Source organism: Puntigrus tetrazona, chromosome 3 (genome assembly GCF_018831695.1).
Source record: "Puntigrus tetrazona isolate hp1 chromosome 3, ASM1883169v1, whole genome shotgun sequence".
NCBI lineage: Eukaryota > Metazoa > Chordata > Actinopteri > Cypriniformes > Cyprinidae > Puntigrus > Puntigrus tetrazona.
Window position 1 is genome coordinate 27,573,682 of NC_056701.1, and position 19,921 is coordinate 27,593,602.

Below are 19,921 nucleotides of genomic sequence, written 5' to 3' on the forward strand. Positions count from 1 at the left end.
TATTTTAGACTATGCATATAGAAACATTATGCAGAATAATTTTAGTCGAGAGCTTCACTTTTTTTGTAAAGTTGAAAACAAGCAAGCCGTAATGTTCATGTGATCAAACCTTGCTTACAGCAGGCAGAATACAAGTTATGATGTGTTTTACAATAAATGAAGTTTTTCAGGAGCTTAAAATGATCTTTTTAGATGCTTGTGCTTGTAATAAATGTACATGTTATAATAACCATGTTTAAATTATTCCAAATAAACTTTGCTTATAAGCGTGAGCTACTGGTTTACATATGGGCCCTACATGGATGTGTATCTCCCATAATAATAATAATAGAATAATAGCAATGATACTACAACAACTACTACTACTACTTCTACTACTACTAATAATAATGATTTGGATCAGAAAATGATCATGTCCACAATACCAGTCTAATTTTTTTTTTTCATTTTCTCTTGCTTTGTCTTTCAATGAGGATAATAATTTTCTATTCGAGGGGTGCAAAAATTACATTTCTATATCTAGGAGACAATATTCGCTGATGCCTATTGGCTGTTTTGCTCATGCGCAGTACGCGACACGTGACGTCATATCCCTGGGCGTCCTTAAAGTGAAACAGAAAGTGATCGTCTCAGACACTTGCGCAGAACCATAATTGTAACAAATATCTTCACATGTCACGGTAAGTGTGTTAAAACGTTTAAAACTATAATATAACGTGTTACGTTTTGTGTTTAAACTGATGTTCTGTCGAACTCGAGCGTAGTTCTCTTCTCGCCAGAGAGACGCTCGGGGGGAAAGTATTGAAGGCCGAGGAGAAGCTCAGGTCGTCCAAGTCGTAAAACAGCCTCGAGAAGTTCACTTAAAAATGACCGAGAGGTATCAATAATGTACTCTGATAGATTTATGTATAGAAATATGTGAGTGGCACGTAAGCATGGAAGGAGTGGGAGTTAAAAACAGTCCTGGTTTTTCCCGGGAGTAGGCCCCCCTCAACTACACAGTAATTACGATCATTATAGTAATCCTACCGCATTTATGACAAATAACTTCATAAAACACAGGGTGACCCCGCTAATAATAACAAACCATCACATACATTCGATGATTTCTGATACAAATACCAAACATTACAAACTTTTAACCATTAAAACCATCACGGTTTCATGCCGTGTGTTTTGGTGGATATTACATTAGGATTTAGAGCTTAAAAGTTAAACAATTACCAGCAGAGACCATGACATTTTCCATTAAAACCGATACCGTTTGCATTCGGATGAATACATCATGTGATGTTTTTTATTATTTATTTCTATTATTTTGTGAACAGAGAATTGAAATAAATGTGTTATGGTATAAAGTAATATAGTAACTAAATATACCAGACCTAATCTGTCTGGTGTAAAACTGTGGAAGCGTACAGTTAACAAAATTAATATTGACATTATGATATGCAAAATGATAATTCAATGTATGAAGTTGCAATGTATTTTTGTATTTTCATTTTCTCATATATATGTATATGTGTGTGTGTGTGTGTGTGTGTGTGTGTGTTTGTGTATAGATAGAAAACTAAGAACACATTAAGAGAACTTAGAGAAAAAATTATGAGGCCTGTCTGATGGGCAGAGGCAAGTCCTTCCATAATTTAGGAGCTGCTACAGCTAAGCTTGAGCTTTGTTTTTGGCTAATGAGCTGACCTGAGAGAATGGGTTAAAAAAACAAATAGAAGAATCTTAAATTAAATCCTAAAATGTATGGGCAGCCAGTGAAGCGAGGCTGAAATAGGGGAAATGTGGTCATATTATAACTGCCTCGATTGGAAAAAGCTCGATTTAACTACTGCCCTGATCTGACTATTGAGCTTAAGGTCTGAATCATGTTTCACCCTTTACTGTGTGATGGTGGGCTTGATGTACTGAGCCAAGGAACCCAAATCAATCAGATGGGCCACAGTGGTTCCACCAAAACCCATCACTCCTTCTTAATTTCATTAAAACTTAAAAAAGCCATCCTTTCGTATTATCTAGACAAATCAAGTATTGGTCTGACAGTGTCATTTTTAACAAATCTGCCTAGCCATGATTCCTGGTTATTGAACCAAGAGATAGCAGATAAAGTGAGAAAAGGAGAGAGCCTAAGACTAAAGAGAGGAGACGACGAGGATACAGAACCATCACGGCTAACACAGAAAGTACACCCTTTTAAATAGGACCTGAACCCCATTGCAGTGCTATGCCCTTGATGCTCACCCACTGCTCTAGATGAGAAAGTAAGATTTCATGGTCCACAGTGTCAAACATAGCAGTTAAACCAAGAAGCACCAGAATGACACAATCACCTGAGATGGTGGCTAAAATTATATGATTAAAGAACTTTTAAAAGTGCAGATTATATAATGTGTAATGTTTTAAGACCCAAGATCAACATGGGAAATCAACAGTACAACAAGAACGCTCAGAATAACCAGCCAGGGCAAGGATAAGACTTCACACTAAGGTTGAGTCTGAGCACAGTTTATGTAGAGGGTATAATGAGTTACACCTGGGCAGGTAATCAGTCCAGAGGACAGAGACTGAAGGGCCATAAGTAAGAGTTGAAATAAGAGCCCTGGTAGAAGTTACTTTATCAATAAGAGGAGACATCAGCACAAACCATTTGTGGGGCATGAAGAATAGAATTGAAAGTCTTAAAACACATAGCTTGTTACAATTTGACAAAAGGATTTCAGAAATGTAATGTCTCTTAGTATAAGTTTTCTGATAATGAAACAACAGTTGCAGTTTGTCTTTTTTCCATTTGCACTCAGCCTTATGGCACTCATGTCTGACAGTACGAACTGTGTCATTCAGTCATGGCTCAAATGTAGTTTTTGGCTGCCTGATTTTCAAAGGAGCGTAAGGCGTTCGCGATAGGTCAAGCAAAAGTTATGAATTTTAAAATGAAAACCCACTAGTGTAAACAGGGCCTCAAGAGAGGACAGATGCTTCAAAGCACAGAAGTGCTACCGCAAACAGGAACAAATATACTAACGTTTCATAGAAAACACTTGATGGTGCGTTATTTGAGTGGATGTAACCTGTCCAGTTAGCATGATAGGTAAATGACCAGAAAGCACATTCATGGAGTGAAATATTGAACTGAGCATCACACGAAGCAGTGATGACGGCTGAGGGACAGTGAAACCAGAACACTGCAGGGAGTGGAGGTGCGGCAGATATTTTCGGCGGCCAAAAATTAAGTGAATCCCTTGTAAATGGATAAAATGATTCTTCGAGGCACATCATTTGCCTTGATGATTTTTTGTATTCAAGGTTACTTAAGAAATCATTCAAGAACTAGCGCTCACCATACACCAACTACAGTTAGAGAGCAGAGAGAGGGATTAGATTCAATCTACTGGAAGGGGATTATTTGGAAGACCATAATTGCTAAGGGCCAGTGGAGGGAATTAGGCCAGGACATCAGGGTTACACCCCTAGTCTTTACGATGAGTGCCATGGGATTTTTAATAATCACAGAAAGTCAGGACTTCAGTTTAATGTGTCTTAATGTGTCTTTAGACGGTGGTATTTGATAGTATAGTGTCCCTGTCACTCACAGATCACAGGGTGAGCACCCCCTCTGCTGGCCTCACTTACACAGCAACTTGGTTTTACCAAAGTGTCCAAATTTGGCATTCTTGTTGGAAATAATGGACGGCATGTTCTCCAGACTAAAGAGGAGAGAGACCTTCCAGGCTGTTATCATTATATTCAATTCAAAAGTGCGTAAGTGCATACTTAATGGGCACTTAATGGCTGAAAGGTATATAAAGACTCCCCTCCAGATGACTATTTCAAAGAAGTTCTTGTGTATTTCAGCATGACAATGCAAAACCACATACTGCAGCTATTACAACAGCATGGCTTCGCAATAGAAGAGTTTGATGCTGAATTGGCCTGCCTGCAGTCCAGATCTTTCACCTATAGAGAACATTTTATTGCATCATTAAATGAAAAATACGTCAAAGCTGACCACAAGCACTTCAGCAGCTAGAAACCTATATCAGCTATGAATCATACCAAATCCAAATAAACATCTTTATTGAAAATCAAACTTTATTTATTTTTAGCAAATGAAGGGGATTTACTATTTAAATTAAAAGAACATTGTTTAATAGTTACTATATAATTATTTTTTTTGGTATTGTAATTTTTTGGTATTTTGCACTTTTATTTTGGCTGGTTGCCACCGATAGCTTTACAGTTCTGTGTGATGCTAGTTTTACTGAAACATTTTTCTGCCACCACAGCAGAGGCTTTTCACTTTTTTCAATGAAGTGCTCTGACAAATAGCACTAAAACAAACCGTTGTTCTTTCTCCAATGCAGCATCTAGTCAACAAATGAATGACTTTATATTGACATGAAAACATGCACTGTGCTCTCTCCAGGCAAAACCTATACATCGGTCGACCTCTACTGATTTCAGAAAAGCAAGCATTATAAACTGTTATTCCTTGTGCGATGCAGCCTTCAAAGTTAGATTGTTTAAAGAAACTGTGTGATGAGGATTTATGCTTTTAGCAATTTTGTTAGGATTATTATTATCATTGTCCCCAATTAATGAGCCAAGAGTGTGTTACTGCTTCTGTGTTTTGTGCTTTGTGCATAACAGCCGTTTTATACTGCTCTAAAATTACTTTAAACCATGACTACAGAGCGTCCAGGCATTTAGTCTGTGCCTTCTTACTTCTACGCAGCAACTTACACAAAGTTTTAAAATAGTGTATTTTCTCTGTTTCCACATACAGACTGAAGATTGGAGAGACAGGAGCAGAATAAAAATGAGTGCTTATAAACTGAGTATGTCTGAGGAGAGAGATGAGGAGTCTGCTGTTGACGCTCGCATACCAGCATCTTCAGGATTCAGCTTTGTGTCTATGAAGAGTAACAACTCCATGCATAAGCCCCCCGATCTCAGTGATGTTGACTCTCAGAGATCTGCATCTTCAGGATTCAGCTGTGTGTCTATGAAGAGTAACAACTCCATGCATAAGCCCCCCGATCTCAGTGATGTTGACTCTCAGAGATCTGCATCTTCAAGATTCAGCTGTGTGTCTATGAAGAGTAACAACTCCATGTATGAGCCCCCCGATCTCAGTGATGTTGACTCTCAGAGACTGGCATCTTCAGGATTCAGCTGTGTGTCTATGAAGAGTAACAACTCCATGCATAAGCCCCCCGATCTCAGGGATGGACCTGCTGTGAACTTTGTGTGAGTATTATGAACTTGGATGTATTATAGTTTTTTTTTTGTTTTTTTTTTATCCTAGAAATCATGGCGGGTAAAGAAAAGCGTTGCATTTATGGTAGAAACACAACTGGCTGCCAATTTACCGTATTATGCAGAATATCACTGAATTCAAGTCAATGTCTGGATGAATTAATCAAATTTAATCAGTACACTTTAATCAACTCACACTATGGACTAATATCTGTTAATATGTAGCTGCCAGAAGCCTATTCAAATATAAATACTGCATGTTCTGCCACGTGTCTCTGTATGTGAATGGCACAGACGTGCACTTTGTTTACTACACACATAATGAAGTACACAATGTTTACAATGTTTTCAGCATATATCTCACTAAAAGAGGACATAAATACATCAACTACATGCCCAGAACTGCTTTGAGTGTGACTTCATGAGAACTTGACCGTTTAATTTGAGCAAAACTATCGTAATATATACATAGACCTACACATGGAGGTTCTCACAGCAATTCATCAAATAAAACTACTACAACAATTACAACTTTTGTTTGACTAAAAGATACATAAAATAATGTTTTATGGCTTCATCTTCACTGCATTGTAAATTAAAACTATGTGACTAAAATGAAGTGATAAAGTTAGTTCTGGCAGGTCACGTAAGTCAAGGTGGCATCAGCTCTTTCCTGTATCCTGCCAGAGTTCACTACCAGATTGAAGTACATGAATTTATACGCAAATTGACTGCCTTGATTGATAAATGTTGATAGATTCGGTGTGACCTAAGCAAGTGCCTCTTACATCAATACATAACTGTCATAGACTGTTTGCCTGTAATGCCTGCAATTTATCACTTAATTGTGCTAGTGTGACGACATCAATAACATCTTTTCAAGCAATCTGCTATCCTCGCTGGGAGAAGCAAGATATTAAGGAGGGTTAAGCATCCACCTAAAATCAAATCATTAACCATTTATTCATCTCTGGATGTCTTCACAGAGCTAAGTTTTGCTATACAATATTTTGTCACACTTTTAATCTTGTTGAAGGCTGTCTGATATGAAACAGACTTGCTGCAGACAGATAACTGATATTTTTGAACTGCCTTAAACAGACTTGCTGCTTAAGACGGTTCAAAATATCAGTTATCTGTCTGCTTAATCTGTAATAATTGGTATCGGCATCGATCCTGAAAAACACATATCGGTGGAGCTCTACATGTAAACATAGTCATTGTGTAGTGACCTGATTCATGGATCATATCCAGAGTCTAATCTGGGTGTATGCTATATAAATGGATTATTTTTGAAGTATTGTATTCATTCTTTTTTATATTTTGAAAGGCTTTCAAGTCATTACATTTCATGAAATGTAAAAAAAATGTTATCAGAATATTTGACTGCCATAACATCACAAGACTGCTGTAGATTTGACTCCAGATGAGATCAGTTAATCAGGACACTACATCATTGAACTATCAGTTACAATTAGTTAACCAACTCAATGGATTTTGAACAATGAAACCCCGCGACTCGTGAAAATACATTGATGTCCTAAGTCACAAAATGATTGGTGGGTTAAAAAAACTGAATGGTATTTATTTGCACGCCTGGACATACCTTCAGAAAATGCTTCCACAATCTATATACACATTATACACATATGTATGTATAATATATGTATATATATGTATATATATAGTGCTCAGAGAATTACATCAACAATAAGAATTATCAATGTATGACTCAAACTTACTTTAGGTTGTCAACTGTTTATTTTTCTCACACCACTTTTGTTGTTACAGTCAGTTTATTTAAATTGGTGAGATCGCTCTGGACCTCTGTCCTGTCTTGCGTGTCCTCGAGACGGTGATGTGTGAGTGCTGCTGACAGATTCTTCACTCCTGTTGGTTGTCGGTCACATTCGCTTTTTATTTGCATAAAGTTGAACAAATCTGAACATTTGTTGCTTGACTTGCGTCGCCCACATTTTGTCGCCAACGATCACTGGCACTCTTGTCACCAGAAATCACCAGCTCTCCATTGAAAATGAATGGGATCATGCCGTAGTATTAAAAATGTATTTCCCTTTAAAGGCCTGTGACTGTAATGTGGAGGTTGTTGATCAGCATCATGGTTTTAGCAGGAAAATGCTTTTGAGAGCAAAATGTTAGGAGCCTTTATATTGACAATGTTTTCTGTTTTTCTCAGTGCTACCAGCAGAAAGAGAAAGAGAGCAGCCTCTCCACAGCAGCCCCCTGATCTCAGTCATAAATCAGCACACCTTGATCCTGTGTGAGTATATTCATGTAAAGTAAGATGTTTAACACAACAATAATGTACACGTAAATAACAAAAGTGAAATATACAGAACTTCTGAATTAATGTTCTGTTACGTTTCCATCCCCCAAGTTTAGGGGTGGGAGTAACAAAGTAACTTAAAACTTAAGGAAAAATGGAAAAAAGTAAAAAAGTAAAGATCACTCCAGTCCCAGAAATGAAATTACAAGTTTTTAGGGAATAGGCTGCTTAATGGCATAGAAGCAACAAAAGTCTTCAGGGGAGAGCCAGGCCACAATAACAAACAAAACAGCATCTAACTAACGGGGGGTGGAATGGGGGGTGGGTAAAAAGAAATAAGCAACGAAAGCTTTCCTCCACTCCCTCACTAACCATAAACAAAGACAAAAGTAAGTTCAAAAATTAAATGGCACCCTCACCTTACAGCTTCCCATTTATCATTAAACAAACTTATTTACAATACCATTAACAAAAAGAAAAGAATTAAAGTAGATGTCACTAAACAATTAGTCCACTCAGCTGGTCAACAGGTGTTTAACTACACAACACAACAACTATGAAATCAAAGTTCAAGTCTAGAGCAGGGGAGACGTGAACCCTCCAAACAAAGTTCACACTGCTCTTTTATAGCAGCACCGTCTGTAGCACACTTTCTTGATGAGGTTCACCTGTAGACAATTACCAAACAAACAAAAAGAGCACATGCACACCTCAGGGGGAGCTGCAAGTCAACATAAATATATACACATCCTAGGGACGTAACAGTTCTTTATTAAAAAAGAAAAAAAAATATTGTTACCATTATGAAAGTCATGATATAACAAAAAACTGAGGAGAAAAGTAGGCTCTTTGTTAAATAAGGCTGCTTTATTAATAATCTTCTGTGCTTCTCTATGTCTATTCGTTTTTGTCTACTTGCACATATATTAAGGGACTCAGTGTGAATTCTGCCTCAGGTTAATTTTGACGGATCTGGATCTTTAAGGGTCTGCTGGCTGCAATACATTCTTTAAATTTAAATTTAAAATCGAACACATCTTTCTAAATGTGGTTGCGGTATGATTTAAAATTAAGATTATTTTAATATTTTATGTTTTGATTAAAGCTCTTTCTGTGTGTTTTTGTCTTTGTACTTTTTAATTTTCTTTTCAGATGTATGTCCTCTCAGACCTTCATATCCTCGTACGGTCAGAACCACTTCAGTCATTCTTACACAGAAACAGATCTGCAGCTCAATTCTCATCAACCAGTACTTAATGATCTACAGAGAGTCAAAGAGCAGCACAAAACCAGCATGAAGAAAAAGTACGAAAGCTTATTTGAGGGAGTCAAACTACAAGAGAATCAAACCCTCCTGAACAGGATTTACACACAGCTGTACATCATAGAGGGAGAGAGTGAAGGAGTGAATGAAGAGCATGAGGTGCTACAGATTGAGAAAAGTTACAGGATACTTCAAGACACTCCAATTAACTGCAATGACATCTTTAATCCTTCACCTGAACCAGCAGATGAGGAGATTAGAAGAGAGATCAAAAACAAAATAAAGACTGTTCTTACTAAAGGCATCGCTGGAATTGGAAAAACTGTCTCTGTGCAGAAGTTCATTCTGGACTGGGCAGAGGGAAATGCCAATCAGGATGTAGATTTCATGTTTGTTCTTACATTTCGAGAGCTGAACTTGATTAAAGATCATCAGTACAGTCTTCACAGACTTCTGCTGGACTTTCATCCTGAACTTCAAGATCTGGACCCAAAGATTTACAATGAATGTAAAGTTGTGTTCATCTTTGATGGTCTTGATGAAAGCAGAATCTCACTGATGTATTCAGACATTCAGAAAGTTTCTGATGTGGCTGAGATTTCATCATTGGGTCTGCTGATGTCAAACCTCATGAAAGGAGATCTGCTTCCCTCTGCTCTCATCTGGATCACCACCAGACCAGCAGCAGCCAATCAGATCCCCTCTGACTACATAAACCGTATGACAGAAATTCAGGGATTCAATGACCCTCAGAAGGAGGAATATTTCAGGAAGAAAATCAGTGATGAGCATCAAGCCAGCAGAATCATCTCAAATATCAGAAGAGCAAGAAGCCTCCACATCATGTGTCACATCCCCGTCTTCTGCTGGATCTCAGCCACTGTGCTTCAAAACATCCTGAACCAAGATCACAGTGCAGAAATCCCTCAAACTCTAACTGAAATGTACATCTACTTCCTGATCATTCAAACAAACATGAGGAACCAGAAGTATGAAAAAAGACATCCAGAGAAACTCCTGAAGTCCAACAGAGAAGTGATTGTGAAACTTGCTGAACTGGCTTTCAATCAGCTGATGAAGGGCAATGTGATGTTTTATGAGGAGGATCTGAGAGAGAGCGGCATAGATGTCACTGATGCTTCAGTGTATTCTGGGATCTGCACTGAGATCTTTAGAGAGGAGTCTGTGATTCATCAAAGGAAGGTTTACAGCTTTGTGCATCTCAGCTTTCAAGAGTTTTTTGCAGCACTGTATTTGTTTTACTGTTATTTACACAAAAACAGTGAGGTTCTGAAAATGTTCCTGATAGAAAATTCCAGATTCCACTGTGAGAATGTGGATGTGCTTCTTAAGGGAGCAATGAATAAAGCCTTGGAGAGTAAAAATGGACACCTGGATCTTTTCCTTCGATTTCTTCATGGCATCTCACTGGAGTCCAATCAGAGACTCTTACAGGATGTACTGATACACACCCAGAACAACCCAGAGAGTATTAAGAAAATAATCCACAACCTCAAACGAAGTCAAAAAACCAATGTTAGTCCTGAAAGATGGATAAATCTGACACACTGTTTGATTGAGATGAAGGATAACTCAGTTGTTGAGGAAATGCAGGCATTTCTAAACTCTAACAAAACAAAAAAACGTCTTTCTCTTGCACAATGCTCAACTTTGGCAAACATAATCCTGATGTCAGAGGAGGTACTGGATGAGTTTGATCTTAAAAAATTCACCATTAAATCAAAAGGTGGGAGTCAGAGACTGTTACCCGCTCTCAGGAACTCCAGAAAAGCTCTGTAAGTCTGAAAAACAGAACACAATTATATTAAATGTAACGTTCAACAAGCGTTATATTGAAAGTGTTATGTTTTATTAAGGTTTAAAAGTCCACTAAGTCTACCCCTGTTGCTGAGTTTAGCTTTAACCCTGACCAAATACCCTTAGTTATTAACGATAATGTACCTATGAATTAAATTATGTGCTTTAATCATGTAATGTACTTGTGCAGTTTTTTGTTTGTTTCTTTGTTTCTTTGGAACAGAGAGCGAATGTTATTATATGGCATTATATTATATGGTAAAGCTTGTTAACCAAGGCAGTGCTTCTCAAACCTGTCCTCAGTACCCAAGCACTGCACATTTTGGATGTCTCCCTCATCCAACACATCTGATTGAACTCATCAACTCATTTGTGGAGACTCCAAGACATGAATTGAATTGTGATTCAACTGATAAGGAAGGCATCCAAAATGTACAATAACAGGGTCACCAGGACAGGTTTGAGAAGCACTGAAGTGTTTCAGTCTGGTGGGGACATCAGCACACATTCTTTTTAAACTATCCTTTCTGTTTTCAGATTAGCAGGCTGTAATCTCACTGGTCAACACTGTGAAATTGTGGCTTCCGCTCTACAATCACCAAACTCACCCCTGAGAGAGCTGGACCTAAGTAACAATCATCTGCAGGATTCAGGAGGGAAGCTGCTCGCTGGTGGACTAAAGAATCCAAACTGTCAACTCAACATACTGAGGTTTGTGATTTTAATAACTATACAGTTAAAGAGGAAAACATTTTGGGACACTGTTCTGTATTTTTAACGTAAATCACAGCAGTGTACATCTGTGAAGAACACAGACTGTTTAACAACTATATACAATACACAACTATTAGCCAATTACAGCAGCGGCCGTTTACTTCCGAGTCTACAACTCGCCGTGCATTACCTCTAAATTATTATGGGTTTTTTTTTTTATGTAATTTTTTGTTTTTTTATAAAATTATAAGTGGACCTCAGAGAACAGTACAAAATACAAAAAAGGCATTGGGTGACCCTTTTAAAACTGAAATGAAATAAAAAAAACTTTCAGAGGTTAATTTTCATTTTGTGTTTTATGTAAATATTAAAAGGTTAGTTCACATATATTGAACCGAGGCAATACAGTGATCTGTCACAACACATTAAAGAGCCACAAAACGCTATTTATAGTTTGAATTTATTTAAAAATAACAGTTTAAAAGCTGAGAGTCATGAGACCTTGTTTAATATCAAAAGTGTTGTCAATTTTCTCTTTGCTCTGCAATGTATTTTACGCTTTGTGAGAACACGTGTGTAGTGTGAGAGCAGCATTGTTTATCTGTCATGGCAACAGTAACTAAGGAGGGTGGGTCTTTGTGAAAGGTCAATTAAGGAGAAAATGAACTTTAACTCAAATATACAGTGTGAGGGACCGAGAGGTCAAAGACAAGGAACACCAGCAGTCAAAAAAAAAAAAAAAAAAAACCTTTTTAATTAAACTCAAAAAAGTAACTTTACACAACAAACCAGACAGACCAAAAAACAAAAGACACCAAAAATGGACAACAACAGCTTAAAGAGAAAGATGGGCCCATTACAAATTAAGAGGGAAATCAACAACACTTCACATTCAACAAGATGAATCAAATCAAAAAGATAAACCTAGCACAAAGAAATACTAAATCATCTCCAAAGAACCTAACCCATAACCAAACAACAAATAGACAACTAAATATAATTAATAAAATCAGCAATTATTCCTTTCTTGCTCGTCCCCCGACCATCTCTCCGAATGGTACGTCCAGGGAGACCCATTCGCCTTTAAATTCCCAGTTTCCACCCGGACTCTAATTTTCGTCACACCAGGAAGTTGAAGTACTTGGGCCTGACAATCGTCGCCACACGTCGCCGGTAAACTTAACTCAAAATAGAAACAAAGGTAAATAACAGATACAAAGCAACTAATTTGTGTGCACTCCAAATCAGTAACAATGTATGTTATAAATGAAACCTATGGAAAATAAAGTTATAAACCATGTATGCTTATGTGATTAAATGCAACTGACAAGAAACTTAAACTAAACCATAAATAAATAAACATGATTTACAAAGTGTGTCGCGTGTGAAAAAGGTGATACGGGTATATTACCACTCATGTGCGGCCACCACTTAGGCCGTCACATTTCCCCCTCCTTCAGAAATCTCGCCATTACAGCGAAAGAGATAGTCTGCAGTAACATTAGCTTTACCAGGCACATGTTGAATTTTAAATCGGAAGGGCTGTAGGCCAAGATACCATCTTGTAATTCTTCCATTAGAATCCTTCATTTTCTCCAACCACTGCAAAGCTTTGTGATCAGTCTCCAAGCTAAATTCACGTCCCAGTAGGTAATACCGCAAAGAATCCAAAGCCCACTTTATGGCCAAGCACTCCTTCTCTATTGTTGAATAGCGTACCTCTCTTGGAAACAGTTTGCGACTAATATAAGCCACTGGTCGACGGCTCTCTGAAGGCCCCTGCAATAGAACAGCTCCCACTCCCCTCTCAGAGGCATCTGTCTGTACAACAAAAGGCTGACTAAAGTCTGGGTTATGCAAAACACTGTCGGTTGTCAAAGCTCCCTGAACACCTTGGAAAGCTCTCAACCGCTCCTCAGTCCACTGCAGCCGGTTCGAACAACGTGCCCCCACCATGTCGGTTAGAGGAGCTGCTCTGCTAGAGAAATTGGGGACAAACCGATGGTAAAATCCAGCCATACCCAAGAAGGATCGCAGGTCCTTGCGTGTCAGAGGCACCACACACTTCTTCAAAGCTTGAACTTTCTGAACTTGTGGTCGTACAACACCCCGGCCAATGACATAGCCCAGATACTCAGTCTCTTGTTTAGCTATAGCACATTTATTGGGGTTGACAGTGAGGCCGGCCCTCTGAAGGCGCTGCACAACTTCCTGGAGATGCCGCACATGTTCCTCCCAGGTGTTACTGTAAACAACAATATCATCGAGATATGCAGCAGCAAATGGTAAACCACGTAATACTTGGTCTATTAACCTCTGAAATGTTGCCACAGCCCCGTGAAGGCCAAAGGGTAGTACCTTAAAATGGAAGAGCCCACCTGGAGTTCTGAAGGCAGTCAGATGACGAGAGGATTGAGACAGTGGGATCTGCCAATATCCCTTAGATAGGTCCATTGTCGTCAGATACATAGATTGACCCAAGCGATCAATTAAGTCACTGATACGAGGGGTAGGATAGGAATCAAACTGGGATACAGAGTTCAAATATCGAAAATCAATGCAGAACCTAATGCTCCCATCTTTCTTTGGCACAAGGACTATGGGATGACACCACTCTCTGTTTGACGGCTCAATAATATCCAAACGGAGCATAAGGTCCACCTCCTCTTGCAAAGTCGCCTGGAACAGTTCAGGAGTTCTATAACTCTGGTGTTTCACCACAGCACCAGACTTCAGCACTACATCATGCTCAATTAGGTGTGTAAAGCTGGGGTATTCTGAAAATACTTTTGAAGTAAAGAGAGATTGTACCTGTGTTTTCTGGGAAGCTGTTAGATGATTTAGCCCAAGATTTCCAGGAACTGGCTGTGGCAGATACGGCTCCTCTAATTCTTCCTCTACCACTGAGCGAATCATGAGGGACTGTGCTTTTTCAGAACGGGGAACCCACTCTTTCAATAGGTTAACATGCAAAATTCGACTGGAACGATCCTGACCAGGTATTCGGACTTCATATGTTGTAGGACCCAGGCGTTTCTTAATTTCATAAGGACCCTGCCATTTGGCTAACAGTTTACTCTCTTGACTGGGCAACATGACAAGTACCTTTCCCCCGACCTCCAGATTTCTTTCTCGAGCCAGAGGATCATACCAGGTTTTCTGCTGTTCCCTGGCTTCTGCCAAATGATTCTGGGCCAAAGCAGTCATGTCCTGCAACTTTTCCCTCATTTGTATAACATAGGAGACCACATTAGGGGGATCTTTTCCAGAACCTCCCGCCCACATTTCCTGTAACAAAGCCAACGGGCCCCTGATGTCATGGCCATACAACAATTCAAAAGGTGAAAACCCCGTAGAAGCCTGTGGGACTTCCCGATATGCAAATAGAAGGTAGGGCAACCACTGGTCCCAATCCCGACCAGTCTCACTGACAAACTTGCGTAACATTTGTTTCAAAGTCTGATTGAATCGTTCAGTCAACCCATCGGTTTGAGGATGATAGGGGGTAGTACGCAGACTCTTGATTCCCAGTAGCTGGTAAACCTGCTTCAACAGGGTAGACAAAGTTTGTGCCCTGGTCAGTTAGAATTTCTGCAGGAAATCCTACCCTGGAAAATAACTGAACCAAGGAGGTAGCTACTGATTTTGCCTTCACGGATTTTAATGGAAATACCTCTGGGTATCTGGTGGCATAGTCAGTTATCACCAACATAAAGCGGTTCCCAGAGCGACTCATCTCCACGGGACCAACAACATCCATTCCAAGTCTTTCAAATGGAGTACCAATAAGGGGAAGCGGTTGTAATGGTGCTTTTGACGGACGCTTGAGAGAAACTTTGACAGACAGGACAGCTTTTACAAAAGTGAGCCACATCTACATTCAAACCAGGCCAGAAAAAAATACTTTTTGATTCTTGCAGTTGTCTTGTTCTTCCCCAGGTGGCCAGCCCAAGGAATCGAGTGGCTGAGATGCAACACCCTCTCTCGAACACACTGTGGAACCACCAATTGTTTCTGGGCCCCGATTTCTCGATAGAGCAACCCCTTCATTATCACATACCTGGCTGCACCGTCCTTTAGCGGTCTTTCCCTTTCACCTGCAGCTCTAGCAAAGCACTCGGTGAGACTAGAGTCTTCCTGCTGCAGCTGAATGATGTTAGTGGGTATCTGAAAGTTACAGGCAAGTTAGAAAGTGTATTTTCAGGTACTGTACGAGCAGCATATTTTACCTTTTCTTGTCTCTTTTCCATTTTAGTCTTTCTCCTCTTTGGCACTCCAGCCTCAATCTCCTCATTGAAAAAAGGCAAAGTGCTTAGTGTGTGCCCAATCTCCTCTGACTGGTTCGCCTTTGCTCGAGTCACCACCATCTGGCACTGCTGTACTGTACGCAACAACAATACTGGTATATCCCGGCCCAGAATCACAGGGAAAGACAAGTTATCAGTCACCCCCACCTCCACCAGATAGGTCTGGTCCCCTATCTTCACATAAACACTGGCGGTAGGTAACAATCTCTCGTCCCCATGCACACAGCAAATAGGTAGTCTGCCCACTGTGCTAATTAAAGAGGGCGGTATAAATTCTCTTCTCACCAAAGTCTTGTCACTGCCGGTGTCAATCAAAGCAGTCAATTTCTCACCATTTATCTCTACATTTACAGTTCTCAGTGGAATTGGGGTCTTTGTTGCCTCCCTCCCGGGTACTAGGCATAGCTGTGTAAACTGAGCTGATACCTTTGGACAATTTGGCTTTGTATGCCCTTCTTGGCCACACAGGTAACATATGGGAGGTTGTTTAGAAGCAAAATTTAAGTTAGGGGCAGCACTTTTTCCCATATATGGCTTACCAGACCCCTCTACCTTCCTTGGCTGGAAGTGAGGCACATCAGAAGAACGGCGATCATTGACCAGTTTCCAGTTTTTTTCCTCTGGCAGCAACAAACACCTCTGCCAAGGATGCTGGGATCCCTTTCTCGAACCCACACCTGGAGTTCAGAAGACAACATTCTCAGATATTGCTCCAGAATGATTATTTCACTCACCTCCTCTACTGTTTTCCTTTTAGGCTGGATCCACTTTCCAAAGAGTTCTTTGAGCCGGTTGTAAAGCTCTTTTGGGCTCTCTGTTGGATCTACTGTCAGGGAACGGAACTTTTGTCTGTAAGTTTCAACATTGACATCATATTTCTTTAAGATAGCACACTTCACTCTATCATAGTCAATAGATTCATTCAGATCCATGTTGACATAAGCGGCTCTTGCTTTACCAGTCAGTAGAGGGATTAAATGCCAAACCCAATCAGTTCTGGTCCACCTACAGGCAATAGCAATTCTTTCGAAGGTAACTAAAAAATGTTCTACATCATCCGTGTCGCTCAGCTTCTCCAGTCGAGGTATCTGAGACAATGGTGGACCTATACTGCCCTCCACTGGATTACCACTTTGCTGAGGAACAGACACCTCAGAGTGTCCATCAGAAACTGCCAAATCCACATCAGGGCCCTCTTGGCCTGTATCAGGTAAGGGAAGATTTGGAGAGGAAGGATTAGGAGAGGTTCGTGCCTGGACCTCCAACTGCAAAAGACTGAACTGGTGCTGCAAAACCTTAAAGCGTCGCTCCTGAGCTGCCTGCTCCTGCTTTCTTGTGGCCTCCTGGCCATCCATCCTTGCCATATGGGCCCGAAGTAAATTTGCCAACTCATTCACTGAGATATCCTGATCTCCAGTTGCCTTGCCCCTTTCAACTCCTTCCACCACATCCTGGTCTTCCTTACCTTTTTCTTCCTCTTGCTGCAGGGGAGGCGCTTTAGGTATACCTTTCTTTGAAGCACGGCTCATAACAGTAACAAAACACTGCCACGTGGGGCAAAAAAAAAAAAAGAAAATAAAACAGCTTGGTGTCCTTGACTGGCTGGAATATCCCACTTCTGACACCATATGTGAGGGACCGAGAGGTCAAAGACAAGGAACACCAGCAGTCACCAAAAAAAAAACCTTTTTAATTAAACTCAAAAAAGTAACTTTACACAACAAACCAGACAGACAGAGACAGACCAAAAAACAAAAGCCACCAAAAATGGACAACACAACAGCTTATAAAGAGAAAGATGGACCCATTACAAATTAAGAGGGAAATCAACAACACTTCACATTCAACAAGATGAATCAAATCAAAAAGATAAACCTAGCACAAAGAAACACTAAATCATCCCCAAAGAACCTAACCCATAACCAAACAACAAATAGACAACTAAATATAATTAATAAAATCAGCAGTTATTCCTTTCTTGCTCGTCCCCCGGCCATCTCTCCGAATGGTACGTCCAGGGAGACCCATTCGCCTTTAAATTCCCAGTTTCCACCCGGACTCTAATTTTCGTCACACCAGGAAGTTGAAGTACTTGGGCCTGACACTCGTCGCCACTCGTCGCCACTCGTCGCCACTCGTCGCCGGTAAACTTAACTCAAAATAGAAACAAAGGTAAATAACAGATACAAAGCAACTAATTTGTGTGCACTCCAAATCAGTAACAATGTATGTTATAAATGAAACCTATGGAAAATAAAGTTATAAACCATGTATGCTTATGTGATTAAATGCAACTGACAAGAAAGTTAAACTAAACCATAAATAAATAAACATGATTTACAAAGTGTGTCGCGTGTGAAAAAGGTGATACGGGTATATTACCACTCATGTGCGGCCACCACTCAGGCCGTCACATACAGCTAAAATTAGATGACACAAGGTGTCAAAGTATCAGATGCAAAAAAAAAATTGGAGCAGGTTGGACTAAACTCAGCCAGGTGTGCATAATATTAATAAGCTGATAAAGTTGGCGGTGCATTATGCATTTCGGATGCCATTACTGAATACTGTAGGACGTTTTTAGGTGTTACAAAAGCTGAGATAGGCACTTGCCAATATCCTTTATATAGATCTATCTTACTGACATATCGAGCTAAATCAAGATTGTCCACACAGTCCTCACTTTGTCAACTGGAAACAGTCTGGCACTGTTACAGCATTTACCTTTATGATAGTCAGTGCAAAATTGGGCAGTGTCTTCCTTTTTTGAACAAGGAGACATGACATGTACTACAGCTAGGATTGGCAAATTTATGCTTTAGCAAAAACACAATCTCAGTATTCGTGACAGTCCTTTTCGTGCTGTTCACACAATACGGTTGTTGCTTGGTCAGAGCAGTGTTCTCTACATTAGTGTCAGGCTGCAGAACTGTGGTACAAGATGGTACATCATTAAACATACTAGGAACATCAGTAATCATGAATTACACCTGATCATCTTCCGCTAAAGCATGCTGCACAGACTTATGATCGAACTAATATTTAATGTTTTTCTGTGCGGAGGCCAATGAATTTCTCATAATTTACTGGCATAATTTAACACGTTGATTTTGCAAATAGAATCAAGTGCTAGCATATTTGCTTTAAGCAGTTTTAGTGGGCCTCTGACAGTGTGACCAAACACTAAATCAGCGTGACTAAAACTAAGACTTTCCTACACTTTCCCTCATCCCAATCCTTACCTGTATCCAAACAGTGCTTTTGAAATATTGCCTTTAACATCTGATGAAAAATGTTAAAGAACACCTTGGCTTTTGATAGGATATGTGCTACCGATCCGGGTGAGAAATATTCCAAGTTGGCAAAACTTGTGAAAAGAGTTTTGAAAGGAAATGTATGTCTTTTGTCAAATTTGCATGATTTTAAGAAAATCTAAAGTAGAGAAGAACTTCACAATAGAACAACTTGAATTGGGTGGAGTTTTCATTATTTTTTTCATTTTTAGCTGGCCAAGTATCTTTAACAAATATAAGCGCCATGAAGGATGTAGACAAATCATCAGTGTCTATTTGTTGAGCTTAAGCCTGAGTGACATCACAAGCAGGAAAAGTTTCAGGATATATTTCTGACAAATCATCAGTGTGATCTGATAAAACGAGTTTGTTAAACACTTCCAACATGTAAAAAAACCTTCCCACCAGCCAAATCATTACCTAGGATAAACTTAACCCCTTTGGCAGGTAAACGATCACAAACACCTTCAAAAACTTATACACAAACCTGACTGCAAATGGTTTTGGTTTAGCAGGACTTTAACAATGCCCATCTCAACTATGAAGGACTGGGATGTGCCAGTGTCACAGAGCATTTTAACCCTTAACTGTGCTGTAGGTTTACCCAGAATGGAAACCTATTAAAAAAAGATTAGAAGCTACAGTAGAGCGCAGTTGTTTTCTTTAACACTAGACCGTCCGCAATCAAAAAGCCAGTCTTATGACAATAATAACAGTCTTGATCTCTTCAGCCTTGGGTGGATTTTACCTTATTCATGGTTAGACTGGTTATCAAGGGGTGCAGGAATAATCAAATTCTTGTGTCAGCAAAGACAGAAGCTTGAGACAAGGATGTTACTTTTTGCTCATTTAATACATGATATGCTCTCCAGTATACAGTTCTTAAATACTTCCAAAATAATTCATTCTTGCATTGTCTTTAAATAGTTACTTTACTAGACGTAGGCTGGAAAAACAGGTTCAAAGGGGCGAC

General features: G+C 39.6%; 1 protein-coding gene across 4 annotated transcripts in view; it reads left to right on the forward strand.

Moving 5' to 3' along the window:
• Window positions 1–576: 576 nt before the first annotated feature.
• LOC122334574 (NACHT, LRR and PYD domains-containing protein 3-like) overlaps window positions 577–19,921 on the forward strand; it is a 498,320-nt gene continuing 478,975 nt past the window's right edge. For all 4 annotated transcript variants that reach the window (XM_043232590.1, XM_043232585.1, XM_043232600.1 and 1 more), the window contains exons 1-5: window positions 577–680; window positions 4,793–5,256; window positions 7,463–7,546; window positions 8,705–10,612; window positions 11,172–11,345. In XM_043232590.1, the coding sequence (XP_043088525.1) occupies window positions 4,826–5,256; window positions 7,463–7,546; window positions 8,705–10,612; window positions 11,172–11,345 (2,597 nt within the window). In that variant the 5' untranslated portion in view covers window positions 577–680; window positions 4,793–4,825. The remainder of the gene's footprint in view (window positions 681–4,792; window positions 5,257–7,462; window positions 7,547–8,704; window positions 10,613–11,171; window positions 11,346–19,921) is intronic.